Raw genomic sequence first — 13,241 nt, 5'->3', positions numbered from 1 at the left:
TCTCGGCCTCCCAAAGTGCTGGGATTGCAGGCTTGAGCCACCGCGCCCGGCCAAGGCAATAATCTTAAACAACACAGCTTTGACATCCAGAGACAAACGATCACATTTTCTGGCCCATCTAAATCAGATAAACTTTTAGAACAGCATCTTTTAAAAAGAAACTACAAAACTAAAAATTCTAAATACGCTTACTACTTCATTCTATAATGTAATAAAAAAAATTTTCAAAATAAAATGGGGGAAGTTAGCAAACAAGATGTTTACACTCAAAATAATTCCTACTATATCAAAATTGTGATAATTTAAAGTTAACACCTTTGAGTGCCAAGAAAGGCACCTGTCCTATAAGAAGTCCAATTATTGTCAGCTCTTACCAAAAAACACTTTTTGAATTAAAACCCTAAAATACGATCATCCCAGCTTTTCATTCATGGGAGAAGAGATAAAATTATCCCAAACTTAAACATAAAGGCAAACAGAGATAATGTACAGATTTAATTACCACAGAAAAGAAAAATTTTAGCTGTTTTTTAAACAGGGTAGACAAAATAGACTGATCCATTTCTAAACGAGCAATTTGTGAAGATACATTTACTCTCATCTAGTTCATCTCTGCATTATTCTTGAATATCTATTCCAATTAGTATTTATTTCACCAATGCCTGTTATTGTCCCCAAAACTACAGCCACTAATATCAATATGAACAAGGTTCCCAGTCATACTAGGAGTATTTCGCCTTCAGACATGTGTATTGAGGGTATCAGTAAGAAGAATCTGGATCCTAAGTCTTAAGGCTAATGTACTTTAAAAGTTGGCTGGTCACGGTGGCTCACGCCTGTAATCCCAGCACCTTGGGAGGCTGAGGCAGGCGGATCACTTTGTCATTAGCTTAACATTTTAACAGTTTACATCATTCTGCAAACTAGGGTCTCAATTAGCATTTAATTTTCCAAACAGATTCTACTTTGAGTTGAGACTGTCAACTTCAGAAACATGCAACAGCTGTTAGTCAAACCAAATTTTCAATACTCTCGTACTGAAGTTTCAACATTAGATTTGCCTCAAATACCCTTATAGTTTCCCATTTACACTGTGAACAGTTCCATTTGAGTGGCAACTGGCTCCTAAAGTCACTCCTTTAATGAAAATAAATATATTATCTATTGATAATAAATATCCATCAAAGACCTCAAGGGAAACAGTAGCAGAATTTTTTTTAATTCCACATGACTAAATACGTATTTCCTTTTAGTAAAAAAATTAAACTATATTGCTTCACTGCTTTAAAAAAATCTAAGTCCTAAATTAAAATAGTCAAAGGTTTCACAAACTCTACATTAATCATGGTCAGATAAAACATACTGAATAAAGAATACAAACTTTTTCCCAAATATTAAGTTTTTTAAGAGCAGACACCATTTCTTACCCAACTTTTTGGCCCCAAAACTTAATGCCTGACACATAATAGACACAATTTTTTTATTCAACTTTCTCATACAAAGAGAAGAGGTTAGAATTTTATACTAGCAGAGTTGATTTCTGACCATCTAACTAACAAAACTGACTTATCAGATTTTCCAGCATTTAGATAACATAACACTGTTTCTTTAATTATTAAAAAATGTTGTTTGAGATTAGTCTGGGCAACAACAAAGCAAGACCCTATCTCTGAAAAAAATGAAGAAAAAAATATTAGTTAAGTGTAGTGGCACATTACGGTAAGTCTCAGCTACTCAGGTGGCTGGGGCAGGAGGAATGCTAGGGCCCAGAAGTTTGAGGCCGCAGTGAGCTATCATCATGCCACTGCACTTCGGCCTGGGTGCCAGAGCAAGACCCCATCTCAAAAAAATAAAGTATAAAAGTAAACATAAATATAAGAACACTGGCCAGACACGGTGGCTCACGCCTGTAATTCCAGCACTTTCAGAGGCCGAGGTGAGTGGATCACAGAATCAAGAGATCGAGATGAAGCACCATTTCTACTAAAAATACAAAAATTAGTTGGCCGTGGTGGCATGCACCTATAATTCCAGCTATTCGGGTGGCTGAGGCAGGAAAACTGCTTGAACCCAGGAGGTGGAAGCTGCAGTGAGCTGAGATCACACTGCTGCACTCCAGCCTGGGTGACAGAGCGTGAGTCCGTATCAAAAAAACAAAAAACAAAAAAGAATGTTTAGGTAAGTTCTTCACTGATCAAAGACCACACACAAAGTTTAGTGAATAATTTTGTTATTCTCAGTTAAAAAAAATCTGGGCTGGACTTAGGGGCTCACGCCTATAATCCCAGCACTATGGGAGGCCAACATGGACAGATCACTTGAGGCCAGGAGTTCGAGATGAGCCTGGCCAACATAGTGAAACTCTGTCTCTCCTAAAAATACAAAAATTAGCCAGGCATGGTGGCAAACTCAGGAGGCTGAAGCACAAGAATCACTTGAACCTGTGAGGCAGAGGTTGCAGTGAGCCAAGATCACACCACTGCACTCCAGCCTGGGTGACAGAGCAAGACTCTGCCTTAAAAAATAAAAAAAAAAAGAAGGAAAATGTAAATTTTGGCAATTTGAATCTATATAGTGTAATAAATCCTAAAAAATTGTAAACCATCTCTCTGAAATCTTCATCTTTTCTGGCCCAAAAATAAAACACAAGCTATGAGAAATGTGAACATAATACCTCTTGAGAAAGAATTCTCACTCTTGTTCATCAACTCTCAATTCTATCAAATCTAAAAATAATTAAGCAAATTTAAACAGATTAGTCACAGAAAGGCCAGGCGAGGTGGCTCATGCCTGTAACACCAGCACTTTGGGAGACCAATGCAGGCAGATCACAAGGTCAGGAGTTCGAGACCAGCCTGACCAACATGGTGACCTCTACTAAAAATACAAAAAATTAGCCAAGCATGGTGGCGTGCGTCCGTAATCTCAGCTACTTGGGGAGGCTGAGGCAGGAGAATCCCTTGAATCCAGCAGACAGAGGCTGCAGTGAGCTGAGATCGCGCCACTACACTCCAGCCTGGGCGACAGAGCGAGACTCCATTAAAAAAAAAAAAAAAAAAAAGATTAGTCACCGAAAAGACAGTTATGCCAGTGACTAATCCGCTGTTACAGACATTTTATGAAATCTATGAATTACCTCTGGGGGGAATAATTTTTAAATAAAAATGTATGCATTATCAATGAAAGCACATGCTAGTATCAGAGGTGGAAAAAAGAAAATATATGCTAAAAATTTCCAAGATTCTCCCTCATTTATAAATACTCTCAGCATACTAAGTCCTTTTCTACAGAGGTTTTGAAAATTTCTACAACTATGGACTTTGGCTGTTCCTAATATAACAGCATACACCAATGCATGCTGAAATATAAATAATATTCTTAAGAATGATGTAGACTGATACCATTAACATCTACAAAGATCATGACCTTGAGTTTACCAGTTCTAACTGAACCATCCAAATTTAAGACAAAGTTTAAGAGTTATCAAAGGCTACCTTTAACATGAGTAAAATATGATAAAAAAAACTCTGAAACTGAGTGTTATTTTTAAATAGTGAATAAACATTTCAAAGACAACAAAAGGAAACCCCCAAAATTTATTTAACCAATTCTCACTAGGGAAAATTCTCCAACACCATTCACTTGCTGTGACCTTGAGCTAGTAACTTAATCTCTCTGCACCTCAATTCTAACGTCTGTAAAATTAAAATCAGAATTATAGCAATTAAGTGCCTGACAGTAAGCAGGAAATGTTAGCTATTATTACTATCAGTATTAAAATTATTAACTATAATGAAGAAAACCATTTCTACATCCCACTCTCTTGTGTCACCTGGATGGGTATTTTCCCTATTCTCCTAGAGATTAAAATGGAAGAGTATTTCCTAAAGGAGTTAAAAAAACAAAAATCCCAAGCACCTAACATAAAACTTTATCTACCTTTTGGGTGAACTACAGCTGATCCTTCAACAAGGTGAGAATTAGGGGCATGGATAGCCCAGAATTGAAAATCTGTGTATGACCTGACTCCTCAAAATTTTAACTACTAATGGCACGTTGGTGACCAGAAGCCTTACCAATAACATAACGAGTCATTTAACTATTTGTAGGTTACATTATATACTGTATTCTTATAATGAAGCTAAAGAAAATAAGAAAATCATATGCAAAATACATTTACAGTACTCTATATGTTTATGTTGTCTGTTTAAAAGACAAATCACCTCTCTGAAATGGCAGGTAACCACAGCTGCAGACCTCAACCTATGGTATAAATCAAGCAATTTAATATTTCCTTGTAATGTCATAATTTTTCTGTTTCTTGGGAGTGCTTTCAGAATCATTAGTGATACTTCGTATGAGTCCCATGGTGTTATTCAAGGCTTTCGGTATTGCATTAAACATGATGAGAAATACTCAACGAAAAGAAACCACTTTTTACTGCATCCAAATTTACCAGAGAGAAGAACTGCTCACATAAAGATGATTAGCATCACACAGTGCTGTAAGCAGATTGCAATATTTACAGGAGGTGGCTAGGGAAAAAAATTATAGTACAGTATATACTAAGGTTAATTTTATGCAGTTATAACTTAATACTGTATCTTTACATTTGTTGACATTTCTCTTGACTGCAAATGGTGCCCTGAATGGTCTCCAAGTGTTTGTGTGGGTTCATTTTGACACATTTTAACTCTGTAATAGATCTGTAATAGACTTGTGTATATTTTATGGTAGTAAATAACAGCATCCACATATATTTTATGCAATCATGACAAACCTTTTTCTCAATTTTTTTTTATTATTTCTAGGCTATTCAGTTTGTGAGCTTTTTCAAATTGTTACAAATCTCCAAAAAACAATTTCCAAAATATTCATTGAAAAAAATCTGCTCAAGTGGACCTGAGCAGTTCATACCCATGTTTGGTCATGGTTCAACTGTACTACATGACCTTTCAAATTTTCCACTTGATCCCAAGTTTCCAGATTGCATAGTAACTTTAAAGAAATTCCCCATCAATAATTGTGCTGAAGTTAACATAAAAACGTTAAGTGTCTAAAGAACTATGAGCATTATTATCAGTCAGACGTGGTGGCTCATGCCTGTAATCCCATCACTTTGGGAGGCAGAGGCAGGCGATCACGAGGCCAGGAGATAGAGACCATCCTGGCTAACGCAGTGAAACCCCGTCTCTACTAAAAATACAAAAAAACTGGCTGGGCATGGTGGCGGGTACCTGTAGTACCAGCTACTCAGGAGGCTGAGGCAGGAGAATGGCATGAACCTGGGAGGCGGAGCTTGCAGTGAGCCAAGACCGCGCCACTGCACTCCAGCCTGGGTAACAAAGAGCTGGGCGGGCGGGGGGAGAGGGGGACTATGAGCATTATCTTCCAATTTTTAACAGACAGATGGGCAGGGAAACATGAAGGCAGATGATACTCCACCTGCATTTTTAATGGCAAAGCTCACTCTATAAAGTAGCCAAATGCCTTCACAGCCCATTTTTAGTGCCAGTTTTATAATAAGAAAATATATAATAAAAGATTAGTATCTAGAATGTATATAAAACTGCATACAAATCACTAAAAGAATAACCCAAGAGAAGAATAGGTAAATGAAATGGAGTTGCCAATTCTCAGGAAAGTACTAAATGGACAGCAAACAAAACAGAGTAAGTAACCAGGAAAATGCAATTAATAAATTCTCTCACTTCTCACAGGAGATACCTTACAAGACATGCACCAAAGTATTAAAATCTCAGTCAACACCAAATATTGGCAACTAAGTAAAAAAAGAGCCTGCAGGACTGCTGATGATGAAGTCTCAAATGGTACAACCACAGTGGAGAACAATTTTGCCATTATTTAATAAAATCAAAAACACTCTGATGAAAATCTTGCAGCTCTCTTCTAGGTACATATACAAAAGAAACTCACCCAAGACAAAGTCACACAAGACAAAAACAAGTAACTGTCACCTTATTTCTAAAATACAACATTGGTAACAATCTACATGTCCATCAAATAAGGAATGGATATTAAGTTGTGGTTTATTGGCATTAGGGAAACCTCTATATCTAAGACAACCATATGAGAGCACTTTTAAGATTGAAAACAACTCCTATTAATTGTGTCAGGTTAACTGAAGTGAATCAGGAGTGTCCCTGGCAAACTAAGACATATGTCACCCTATTTATGCCTGCCAGAAAGTGAGCACAGAACTCAAAAATATTATGAAAAAGAAAAATCAGTCCCAAATATGTACTGTGTGGTAACATTACATATATTTAAAAGTGTTTTTAGTATACGCAAATACCAGGTATCATATACAGATACACAGGCTGGACATAAAGAGACAAATGGATCCATGAAACAGAATGGAGTTCACTAACATATCCACACGAACAACTGTATTTCAAAAATTGCAAAGACAATTCAGTGGAAAAAGTATACTCTTTTCAACAACTGGTATTGAAACAATTAGATATCATATGGAAAAAACAAAAACAAAAACCAGAACCTCAATTCATGCCTCACACCACATACAAAATTTAACTCAAAACGATTCAGTGTAATAAAAGTGTAAAGCCCAAAACTAAACTTCTAGGGAAAACTTGCATGACACTAAGCAAAGATTTTAGACACACTAAAAGCAAATGAAGAAAGCAAATTGATCATGTAGACTGACTCAAAATTAAAACCATTTGCTCTGCAAAGATCCCATTAAAAGAATGAAATGGCAAGCAGGCAAGCCACAAATTAGGAGTAAATATTTGCAAAGCATTTATCTGATTTATTTATTTATTTATTTATTTAAGAGGGAATCTTCCACTGTCACCCGAGCTGGAGTGCAGTGGTGCTCACTGCAACCTCCACTCCCAGATTCAAGCAATTCTCATGCCTCAGCTTCTCAAGCAGATGGGATTACAGGCACGCACTACCACACCCAACTAATTTTTGTATTTTTAGTAGAGATGAGGGTTCACCATGTTGCCCAGGCTGGTCTCGAACCCCTGGCCTCAAGAGATCCACCTGCCTCGGCCTCCCAAAGTGCTGGGATTACAGGTGTGAGCCACCGCACCCAACCCCTATCTCTAATTTTGAAAAAACTCCTATCCAGAATACATAAAGTACTCTCATGACTGTAATCCCAGCACTTTGGGAGGCTAAGGCAGCCAGATCACCTGAGGTCAGCAGTTCGAGACTAGCCTGGCCAACATGGTGAAACCCCATCTCTCCTAAAAATACAAAACTTAGCCGGGAGTGGTGGTGGGATGTCTGTAATCCCAGCTAACTCAGGAGGCTGAGACAGAAGAATCACCTGAACCCAGGAGGCAGAGGATGCAGTGGGCAGAGATGGCACCATTGCACTCCAGCCTGAGCAACAAGAGCGAAAGTCTGTCTCAAAAAAAATTAGTTAATAATTAAGTAACCAGTCCCATAAAATATGAGCAAAAGACTTAAAGATATTTCGCCAAAGAAATTATATGAATGCCAAATGAAAAATGCTGATCACTAGCAATTACAGAAATGCAAATTAAAACCTGTGAGGTACCACTAAACACCTGTCACAATGACTAAAATTAAAAGACTGACCATACACACTGTTAGCCAACATACTGGCAGAACCGGAACCCTCCAAACATTGCTGGTGGCGATGTAAAATGGTACAACCACTTTAGAAAACAGGGAGTTTCTTTAAAAGTTGGGCATACATTTACTACATGATCTAAACATTCCCCTATCAAGCATTTACCCAAGAGAAATAAAGGCATATACCCATACAAAGACTTGTACACAAAGTTCAGAAGCTTTATTCGTAATAGTCAAAAAGCTGGAAATACAGCTTTTGTGTTTCAATGCCCACCAACAGGTAAACCAAAAAATTGTGATATACCTAAACAGACTAGCACTGAGCAATTAAAAAAAGAACAATGTATTTACACAAAAATTCTAAAAAATGCAAAGTAATCTACAGTGATAGAAAGATCAAGGATTTCCTGCAAGGAGAAAGAAGGGTGGAAGCAACAAGCAAGAAAGAGGGAAAAGGAACATAAGAAAACTTCTGGGGGTAATGGATAGGTTCACAATCTTGATTGTGGTGATGGTTTCATGGGTATACATTTTTTTAAGAGTCTGCTATGTCGCCCAGGCTGGAGTGCAGTGGCAAGACCATAGGTCACTGCAGCCTCCAACATCTGGGCTCAAGTAATCCTCTCTGCTGCCTCAGTCTTTCGAGAGGCTGGGATTACAAAAGATGTCTGAAATTATCAGGCAGTACATTTTAAAAACATGCAGTTTATGTCAATTATACTTCAATAAAGCTATTTTTAAAAATTACCCCATCAATAAAACAGCCTGGAAAGATGTGAAAAAGATCCCTGGAAGGAAGGGAATGGAAACCCATATAGAAAAAAAAGGAGTCTTAAAGGGCAACGCAAAATGTCAAATGTTAATTCTGGGTACAATAGTATTTAAGTGGTCTTTTTACTTTAATGAAGTTGTCAAAAACATCAAGGAAAACAGCAAGTGTTTGTGTGTACCAACTTGAGCATATATTAAATTTTTCTAAATTTTGTTTCAGGATTATGCTATGTATTCAAAAATTTGATATTTGGTTCTCTAAATCGTACAAATTTAGAAACAAAAAATTTTCCCAGAACCAGAGTAATCTGAATACAGAAGCCAATGTCTGTGCTTAGAGTGAGAGAAGTATCAACATCACCGGGTCTACTGTCGATCTATTTTTCCAAACTCTGCATTCCAAACCTGTCACTGTCCTTCAAAATTCTTCCTGACAGCTCCCTGGAGAAATGGTTAATTCTGGACCTGAGCTACGCAAAATACAAGATAAGCCTGAAATACCTGGTAATCAATGAAAGAAAAAAACATGCTTTCAAAAAACAGAAAAGACAGGGAAGTGTCAAAAGGACAAAAGAGCCAAAAAAAAAAAGCTGGAACAACATGAACAACAAAATAATCTGTGGCCCGCACAGTGGCTCACACCTGTAATCCCAGCACTTTAGAGGCCAAGACAAGAGGATTGCTTGAGACCAGAAGTTCGAGACCAGCCTGGACGATATTTTATAAAAATATAAAATAATCAAAAATAAGTAAATATCAGCAAGGATAACTGTGGATTACAACCCAAAGAATAAAATTAATATCGATGTTCTACAGTGATATAAATGAAAAAAAGAAAAAATATGAAGAATACACAAATCTTCCTTAGAGGAAATGTATACTGTAGAAGGAATGAGGGAAATAAAAAAAAAAACACTATTAGAACTCAACAGTAATAATAGCAGTAATAATAATGGATCTTGTCTAAGATCCATTAAAATGGTAAAATTAATGAGGGGAACTTTATTTGCAAGGCTTCGAAGCATCTCCCCCGAAATACTAACAGTAGCTTCAATATATGTCCACAAATTCACATTCTCCTCCCTCTAGAAAGCAGAGCCTAATTCCCCTCTCTCCTTGAGTGTGAGCTGGACTTGGTGACTAGCATCTAAGGAACAGAAATACTAACCTGACAGATTAACCAAATCATCAGGTTAAATTCATTCAACCAGTTATATATTGTGGACACCCAATATGATGTGATAAGGGTAATTTCTGTGGTATTCTTCCCCCAAAAATCCGTAACTTCAGTCTAATCATAACATCAAATCCAAATGAGATCAAGTGTCATGGTCACGAAAGACAAGAGGCAAGACAATGACACAGATCAGGAGACTACATACAATGTGGCATCTTGAACTGGATCCTAGAACAGAAAAAGGACATTACTAGAAAAACTAAGGAAACCCAAATAAAGTCTTTCATTAACAGTATTTTATCGATGTCGATTTCTCAGTTCTGCTAAATGTACCTTGATTATGTAAGATGTTAACACTGGATAATAGGTATGTAAGACCTCTCTGTTACAACTCTTCCAGAAATCTTATTTTATCTCAAAAATACCATTTTCCTGAAAGAAAAAAAACTTCAGGAGTCAGAATACTTAACAACTGTCTTTTATCTTAGTGTATCCCTTCCCCACTCTGAAGTTAAAACCTACTCAGGTTCATAAAGAAAAATCTTCATTCTTTCTCATCAAGTGAAAATATATGTTACAGTTAATACTAATGCTCATCTGCAAAATTCTTAAACCGATGATCAAGACAGGTGGATACACTCCAGGGACATCTAGACAACCTCAGAGTGCAGAAACAAGGGTGTACTTAAGGCACAGCCTACAGCTTTGCATAAACAGCATATGGGAGAAGCCTGCAAGAGCAGGTAGGTGTCACATTCATACATTCCAGCTTCAAAATCCCTCTAAGTTTTTTTAATTAAGGAAATAAGTTGGCTATAGTACCCTATTAGGTACCATATGCTTTTCAAAACAGTTTTGACAATTCGGTTTCAGAGCGCCAATTCACTTCTTAGTATAAGTATGGTAATACCAAAGATGTGTGAAAGCACTTTCAAAATACGCAAAGGGTTACACAAACACATAATGATGCTTTATATAGCCAATGAAGTTAATGGCCACCAAAGATTACATCCTGACAAAGTAGATGTGTATACCATCCAGGAAGCCAAATTTATCTCAATCATCTTTAATCTTTACTTTTTATTAAGTACCTAAGATACAACACACATACCAAAAACGTATTACATGACAGACTGGCCATCTGACAGAAGAGGAACTCTTATCACAAAGTCGCCTGAAGACCTTATTTACTAAGCTACAGGCTGTGAGGGCAATTTTTTTGAAATTGCTTTCCACCTTGTAAGATAAAATATTAAGACACTATTCATGTGTTAATACACTATTCATGTGGATGAATTATTCCTACTCTTAACCCTATCACCTGGTTTGCAATTTGGCCTTCCCAACTAAAGACAGACAGGATGTCCAAGAATACTTAAAAAAAAAAACAAGTAAATAGCTGACTTCTGAGATGTAAAATTATAAACCTAGTTTGCCACCACACTGTGATCACCAACTACATGTAAGATAACAGTTGCTGAATCTAAATTTAACTCCAGGGCTTGGAAGGGCAGTACTGCACTACCAAAGATTTTTCCCACTTGCTGTTGACAAATTATTGGGGGGACGGACGAGGCTTCCTTTTTTTTTTTTTTTTTTTTACCTACCTACTTCCACAATTATTCATTCTTCTTCCTAAAGTCAGTAATAGTTTTGTCCAAGGACACCAAAGCACAATATAATTAAACAAACAACATACAATGCCTATTTGAATTCTGAAACTTAAAAAAAAAATCAATTTGCAAACTGTTAAAAGACCAAGTGGGCACTTTTATCAGACTGACAAAAATAAAAAATTATAAAATTGGCTTTAGTCACAAATGTAAGCTTTATGTTAAATTTTATCTTTTAACACTAACCCTATCAGTCCTAAGGACGATATAAAATTCACAAACTTTTACAAAAACTTAAAACTGCCTTCTGCCGTTCACTTTCTATACAAAATACTAGAACGAGTGGGAAAAAAAAAAAGAAAAACCATAAGTTACAAAAGAAAAACTGCTCTAAGTAGGTCACAAACCAACATTACCAAAATCTCCTAATGTTCCCTGGTGGATTGTCAGCTGAGAACAGCAAACTGAGTTAAACAAAGAACTGTCTACTTTTCTACCTGTAAGAGGTACAAAAGCTTAGACTTTTCTACCGGTAAGCAGCTCCAACAAAACTGACGTATGACTTGGTAGGGATGTAGGGCGGCCTTGCCAAGCCTTACATTACCACAATTTGCTTCAACTCACTTGTTTCTGATAAAGGAATGCACAAGTGAACAGCTGGAGCACCAGTTTGTGAAATAATCACGTAATTTGCATATTCCTGCCCAAGTGAACCATTTGCCTAAGGCCAGGAACTGTATTTTTTTTTTAATATTTTAAGTAGAAACTAACAAAATTTTCCCTCAATAATACGTAAGGTAATTTCATTCTATTTTGCCTCAAGCAGTAATAAAATGAGCTGGACTCAAGCTTTAACAGTTTAAATGCAGATCATTCTAGTGTTTTTCCATTTGACAACTTAAATTGCTCGTCTTTAAGTTTAAGTTAAAATGCTAATTCAATAGTTAACCAGTCTGTAAGGGCAGGTAACCGGAATTGCTACACCAGGAAAGTTCCAAGTAAATGTTACTTGGAACATTGTTATATTACAACGCATGACAGCTTCTCTAGATAGAGTTTCTAGAACATGTTTATAGAAATGTTCACGTTTATAGAAGCGTTTCTATAACATAGGAAGATTTATTTCACTAAGCCAAGGAGTATGCTGGCTTTTAAATAATCTAAAATATGGTAACTCTACTAGAAAAATATAATCTCAAGTGTCTGAAGAAAAGCATCCTGTTTCTGCATATACACAGGAACCCAGGAGTAAATGCTAAATAAACAGAGTGTGTACACAAACTTTCATCCACTGATCTCGACTGTCACAGTTGTTTTTTCCAAGACATCTCCAACACCAGTAATTCATCCAGGGTGACACGCGCCACAGAGATCAAATGTATATCGTAACTGGGCGCCATCCTTCCCATTCCAATTCCGTATTTTAACCCACAGATACTAGTGAGATCTGAAACTCGTTGCTTTGCACCTCACTTCCTTCAACTATAAAGTTAATCTTCTCAAGGTCTTTCTCCAAAAGCCTCCTCCAATTAAAAAAAAAGGAAAAAAAATTCAACGTCTAAAACCGGAGCCTAACTTCCCGCTGGCGGGAATTTCCCATCAGCAATCTGAGTTTCAAACTCGATGAGGAACACAATCCACGTTCATTTGCACTTACTCATCGTTTTCCCTACTTTTTTCCAGAAGTTACTGTGGCGGCACATCTACCCACGGCCTGTACGAATACACGTAGAAAAGAAGCCCAAACCCTTTTCCTTTGTCACATTCCCACTACCAACCCTTGTCTCCCTGGAAGCCCAGAACTAGCCCAAGTACAAATGCCGCTGCAGCCTGCTCGGCAGGTGGCCTTTTGAGGCTGATGCTGCCCCGAGGGACAAGTGCTCTGGGGGCAAAGAATAAAACAGGCTTGGGAAGCGGGGGACTCGGAGTCAGAGGGCCCGGCGTCAGCAAATCCCCGCCCTTCCCGTGCGTGCCTGTGACCCCGCTCTCCAGACCCTTGCTTTGGGCCGCTACGGAAGGAGGACAGCCGTACCCACCTCGCCGGTTCACTGCGACAATCAAACGAAAGGCAGAACAGCGACTCCGCA

The 13,241-nt window shown here is 37.5% G+C and overlaps 1 protein-coding gene across 1 annotated transcript in view; it reads right to left on the bottom strand.

Moving 5' to 3' along the window:
* G3BP1 (GTPase activating protein (SH3 domain) binding protein 1) overlaps positions 1-13,241 on the bottom strand; it is a 40,948-nt gene that overhangs the window by 25,832 nt on the left and 1,875 nt on the right. The window contains exon 3 of the mRNA XM_011931676.1: positions 12,933-13,202. Coding sequence (XP_011787066.1) covers positions 12,933-13,202 — 270 coding nt within the window. The remainder of the gene's footprint in view (positions 1-12,932; positions 13,203-13,241) is intronic.

This window comes from Colobus angolensis, unplaced genomic scaffold, assembly GCF_000951035.1.
Source record: "Colobus angolensis palliatus isolate OR3802 unplaced genomic scaffold, Cang.pa_1.0 Scaffold90, whole genome shotgun sequence".
Taxonomy (NCBI): Eukaryota; Metazoa; Chordata; class Mammalia; order Primates; family Cercopithecidae; genus Colobus; species Colobus angolensis.
This window is presented reverse-complemented; position numbering and strand designations above follow the sequence as displayed.